The 6,000-nt window shown below is 37.5% G+C and overlaps 1 protein-coding gene across 7 annotated transcripts in view; it reads left to right on the forward strand.

Moving 5' to 3' along the window:
- SRSF11 (serine and arginine rich splicing factor 11) overlaps positions 1-5,498 on the forward strand; it is a gene marked incomplete at both ends in the record, with an annotated part of 28,901 nt that extends 23,403 nt beyond the window's left edge. For 2 of the 7 annotated variants that reach the window (XM_080692931.1, XM_080692935.1), the window contains 4 exons: positions 3,082-3,171; positions 4,624-4,719; positions 5,057-5,195; positions 5,304-5,498. In XM_080692931.1, coding sequence (XP_080549057.1) covers positions 3,082-3,171; positions 4,624-4,719; positions 5,057-5,195; positions 5,304-5,498 — 520 coding nt within the window. Of the gene's footprint in view, positions 1-3,081; positions 3,172-4,602; positions 4,720-5,056; positions 5,196-5,300 lie in introns of all 7 variants that reach the window. The other 5 variants (XM_080692932.1, XM_080692934.1, XM_080692933.1 and 2 more) reach the window with 5 other exon arrangements.
- Positions 5,499-6,000: the final 502 nt, after the last annotated feature.

The following is a 6,000-nucleotide window of genomic DNA, read 5'->3' on the forward strand; positions in this document are numbered from 1 at the left end:
CTCAGCTGAGGATCATTATGTGCCGGGCATTGAACCATACTAGAAAGTGTCTTATCCCATGAGTTGGGAGCAGTAGATAGTTAAAGATTCACATGAGCTGGGCTTGGTGGTACACGCTTATAATCCCAGAGCCTTAGCTACTTAGGTACCCCACAACTTAGTAAGACCCTGTTTCAAAATAAAGAATAAAAATTAGGGCAGGGTGGGTGTGTAGCTCAGAGGTTGAATGCCCCTGGGTTCCATCCCCATACCTGCAAAAATAAAAGATTCATTAAATAAGAAATATCCCCATCTTAGTGTTTATTTCTACTTACACTCAACCATTCTTTTCATATACAGCCAAATCCTTTTAAATTAGTTTGTTTTGTCTTTAGTAACATATACCACATCATTGGTTTCATTCTATAGTGGCATAAGAGCTTTGTCATTGGTAAAGTGCATCAGTTTTTATTATTTTTCCCCCAATCATTGATTCTTAGCAAGCATAAACCTCAACTATAAAGACAGAGGAGCTAGGGTAGCTTTACTTGGTGTTCAACCCACAATAATGGCACTTTTAGTCATTGTGGTGTTGAATGGAACATCTATTAATCTAATAGTCAAACAAGGTTGTTTAATAGAATAGCTCTACACAGAATAAATTAGGCATCCTTTTTACTGTAAACTTTATTAAGAGAGTAATGGATTTAATCGTAGGGGAATGGCTATGTGTGCCTACACTATTGCTAAAGTAAACCCCAGCCCTTTTTTTCTTTTTTTCTTTTCTTTTTTAAACAGGATCTTGCTAAGTTGCCATGGGTAGTCTCAAACCTGGTTTTCTCCTGTCTCAGCCTTTCAAGCACTAGGACTGAAGGCCTGCACCACCATGCCCATATGAGGCCATATTTATACTGGTTGCCATTTACCAATGGTGGAAGAGGTTTAAATTGAAAAGTGAATCCAAGAATTGCTTTCTGTAAGATTTAATTTAACTCTCTATGTTACATGGTACCAAGTAGAGAATGGTGTTTTTAAAGTTAGCATGAGTTCTTGAAATAAAGTATAGAATGTGAGGTTGAGAAAGTATAAGAGAAGGAAGATCATGGAAAGCTTTGTTGTTCACATTTTGTTTGCACCCAGTCCAGGAAACAACCAGAATGAGTTTAAGAATGAACAGGGAAGCCAGGCATGGTGGTGCAAATTTGTAATCCCAGTACTTGGAAGGCTGAAACAGGAGGATCATAGATTTGCAGCCATTATCAGCTAGTTAGGCCCTCTACAAATTTAGACTCTGTTTCTAAATAAAGAATTTTTAAAAAAGAAATAGGACTGGGATATGTAGTTTGGAGGTAAATGTCCCTGGGTTCTATCCCCAGCACAACAAAAACAAAAGATGACAAGAGAGAAAAAAGGAATAAAATAGAGAAAGTAGGTATAAACATTAGCATAGAACAACAGGGATATTTTTATCCCAGTGATGTGTGTGTGTGTGTGTGTGTGTGTGTGTGTGTGTGTGTGTGTGTGTGTGTTGTTTATGGTGTTTATGGTACTTTTCTTTTGGCAAATATATATATTGATCAAAGTCGATTTACATAAATCTCTAGAAAAAATTTTTGAGTTGAAATATGGTTGTAGTATGCCAGACCTCTGTGATGGAATATTTTTTTAGTAGCACTGAATAGCCTATTATTCTATATAGCAACAGAGAAAGATAGAATATTAGCTTGGTCCCTGATAAAGTTAGCAATGCAGTGTCTGCTTTGGAAGAGTGTTGAAAATGTTGGTGAGTGATTTTGGCAGTTACGGGCTTTGGCCTGTTGGTAGAGGTGGTGGGGAAACTGATAATCTGCTTGTAGAAAAAGAAGTGGTAAAAGAACTTAGACTATTTAACCTTTGGGGGCTTACCACCAAAAATGGAGTTGTTTTGTCATGTTTATAGTTTTTTTCCATTGGTGCATTATAATTGGACATGATAGGTTCATAGTGACACAGTCGTATATGTATGTAACATTATTTGGTCTGTTTTCTTCCCTGAACCTCTTTCTATCCCTTGGTCCCATCTACTACTACACTGTCTCCTGTTTTCACAAGATTCCATTCCTTTCCTAGAAAATGGGATTTTGACGCTATTTATCGTGAATTGACCACATGAGGTATTATTTCTAAGACAATGTCAGAATAACAGTGTTTTCAAGAATGGGACTACATTTGTCTGTACTTTTTTATTTGTAGTACTATATAAATTGGCATTAAACTATACAAGTTGACACGCACCTATAATTCCAGTACTTGGGCAGCTGAAATGGGGATTGCCAAGTTTGTGGGCAGCCTCAGCAACATAGTGAGGCCCTCACTATTTTGAGACCTTGTTTCAAATAAAACCTAAGGAGACTGAGACAAGGATTGCGGTTTGCAGACAGCCTCAGCTACCTAGTGAGGTACTTTGCAATTCAGTGAGACCCTATTTCTTTTCTCTCTCTTTTTTTTTTTTTTTTTTTTTGGTGGTACTGGGGTTCCTGGAAGCCCTTCTATGTCCGGGCTACACTCCTAGACCTAGACCTATTTTTATATTTTTATTTGGAAACAGGGTCTCATAAGCCAGCAAGGCTGGCTCCGAACCAGCGCAATCCTCCTGTCTCCGCCTTCCAAGCGCGGGGATTACAAGCGTGCGCCACCACGCCCAGCTAGTGAGACCCTATTTCAAAATAAAGAATAAAAAATAGGGTGGGGACTGTCGCTCAGAGGTAGAATGCCCCTGATTCCAATCCCTAGTACCAAAAAAAAAAAAAAAAAATTAGGACTGGGGTGACTCAGAGCTAGAATACATCCTAGGTTCAGTCCTCCATAACACACACAAAAAATTTATATATATAAGTCTTGATATGCTATAGTATGCATTTTATTTTTTTATTTTTACTTTTTTACTGTTTTTATTTGAATGCAGGGTCTCTCATTCAGTTCAGAGGCCTCAGTGAAGTAGCTGAAGCAGTCCACAAACCTATGATCCTCCTGTCACAGCTTCCCAAGTACTGTGATTACAAGCATGTGCCACCACACCTGGCTCCTGTACTATGCATTCTTATAACTATGTTTATTTATTAGAGACAAAAAGAAGGAAGACAAAGAAAAGAAACGTTCCAAGACACCACCAAAAAGTTACAGCACAGCCAGACGTTCTAGAAGTGCAAGCAGGTAAGATGGCATCATGAATTTTTTTTTTCTTTTTTTATTGTAAGATTATTATTAGTGGGATGGAAACATGAAATGTATTTCAGAGCATAGATAAATACTTCAGTGTTAGAAAAAGTTAGACTTTGAAGCCAGGTGTAGTGACACACACTTGTAATTTCAATACTTGGGAGACTAGGGCAGGGATCACAGGTTCACAACCAGCATCAACTACTTAGGCCTTCTGCAACTTAGTGAGACCCTTTTTCAAAAAAAAGTAAAAAATAGGGCTGGGAGTATATCTCTGAGGTAGAATGCCCCTGGGTTCAATCCCTTGTACTGCAAAAAAAGAAAAGAAAGCAAAAGAAAAAATTTAGACTTTGCCAATTAAAGTTATGTTTTTTTGTTTGAGTATTAAACCCCGAGGCACTGTGCATTCAAGCTACACTAAGCAGTCCTTTTTATTTTTTAACGTTTGCATGTATGCATGTATTTGTTGTGTTGCTGGGGATTGAGTCCAAGAGTGTTCTGCCTTCAAGCTATACCCCAGCCCTATTTTTTAGGGCTTATTTTTTTATCATTATTATTTTTAAACAGGTTCTAAGTTGCTGAGGCTGGTCTTGAACTTGTAATTCTCCTTACCTAACCTCCCAAGTACGGGGATTACTGCCTTACTCCACCACACTCACCTGTTTTTCATTTTGAAACAGAATCTCACCAAATTGGTGAGGCCCTTGCTAAGTATCTGAGGTTATCCTCAAGCTTGTGATCCTCCTATCCCAGCTTCCCAAGTACTGGGATTACAGTCACCACGTCCATCTTAATTATTCTGTTTTTAATACGTCATAGTGAAAATAAGACATAGAAGAAAACAATTGTTCATGATTGAATGGTATTGGTTTTCTCGATATTGATACCAAAAAGATAAATAGAAGCTGGGCGTGTTGGTACGTACGCATACCTATAATCCTAGTACTTGAGAGGCTGAAACAGTTGAGATCACTGGTTCCTGGCCAGCCTCAGCAATTTAGCAATTTTTCCAGGCCCTCAGCAACTTACTGAGACCATATTTCAACATAAAATAGGGATGGGATAGTAGCTCAGAAACAGAATACCCCTGGGTTCAATCTCCAGTACCATACACACAAAAGATAAATGGGAAAGCACAAAATTTAAAGCTTTTAGGTTTGCATGTATGTATATATTTGTTGTGTTACTGGTAGGTGGCACATGCCTATCTTTGGGAGGTCGAGATAGGATTACAGAAATCTGATTTCCTCTATAATGGGTTACTTCTGACCCACTTTAATCTCTTGGATTTGAACATTGATCAGTTTATTCTCAAGGTTAGTGTTTGAGCTCAAACAGTGTTATGAAACAGGCCTTGAATTATTTAGTCATATTATAGAAGCCCCCAGTGGAGCTAGTTAGATCATACTATATTTTAAAGTCTAGTTTGCACATCTGTGATTCTAGAGATAGACGACGAAGAAGAAGCAGGAGTGGAACACGATCTCCTAAAAAGCCTAGGTCTCCTAAAAGGAAATTGTCTCGCTCACCATCCCCAAGAAGGTAAACGCTAATCATTTAGACCTGTCATTTGTAATTTTTACAAGTTTAAGGTTTTTAAACTATCATAACTGTTGTATAGCTTTTCCTTCATTTCAGGCATTTAAAGTGCTTAAAAATGTTATACATTTAATAGCATTTAGACCTATATGTAGGTTATAGTGTTCTCACCTGTGTTGACTGTACAAAGGTTTTACCTTTATTTTTTGATGCCTTGAAATTTAACCTTTGCTGTCATTTCTGTCTTTTCAAATTAAAACCTATTGCTAGTCTTAAATGTGAAGCTTCTTGTGAGTTTCCTTTGAGTCATCTTTTTGAGCCTATTTAACTGTCATTCTAGACATAAAAAGGAGAAGAAGAAAGATAAAGACAAAGAAAGAAGCAGAGATGAAAGGGAACGATCAACAAGCAAAAAGAAAAAGAGTAAAGAGAAGGAAAAGGAGAAGGAAAGAAAATCAGAGAGTGATAAAGATGTAAAAGTATGTATACAAACTAGTTTATCTTGGACTTTGGTGTGGTGTTGGCACGTTTACAAACTGAATTTTCTTTGAAGAAGCTTACTTTTGTTATTCTCCTTGGCAAAGCAGGTTACACGGGATTACGATGAAGAGGAACAGGGGTATGACAGCGAGAAAGAGAAGAAAGAGGAGAAGAAACCAACAGAAGCAGTTTCCCCTAAAACAAAGGAAAGTTCTGTAGAAAAGGGAACTGGTGATTCACTGAGAGAATCCAAAGTGAATGGGGATGATCATCATGAAGAAGACATGGATATGAGCGACTGAGTATGGAGTTTTGCCTCTGTGGGAATCCAACTGTATACATGCATCAGTGTCATTCCTTTGTGTGATTTCTTATTGCTGTATTTGTTCATCTCAAACCTAGATGTGTACAGCTCTGAGTTATAAATGGTTATAAAGCTCTTGATACCAACATTAGTTATTTACATCAAAAAGCTTTTAGAAAATGGTACATGGGTAACCAGCTCTTGTCATGGTGAAATCTGATTGAGTAAACAAGCAGTTTTACTATTCTGGTGCTGCTTCATAACAAAAATGAAAAGCTGCATGCATCTACAGCAGGCATGGATTGTTTTTGTTGTATGATCTCCTTTGTTAAGTAAGTTTACTTATAGTATTTCTAGAATTTGATTCATTGCCGTAATAGAGCCATGTAGGGAATGCACTGATTGCATGTTATTGTGGCAAGAATATCCTAAATGTCATTAAAATCCTCCAACATGATGGATCTACTATGGTCTTGTTTGTTGACATGACAAATTAACAT

The sequence above is a fragment of the Muscardinus avellanarius genome (assembly GCF_963383645.1).
Source record: "Muscardinus avellanarius genome assembly, chromosome: 3".
Lineage (NCBI taxonomy): Eukaryota > Metazoa > Chordata > Mammalia > Rodentia > Gliridae > Muscardinus > Muscardinus avellanarius.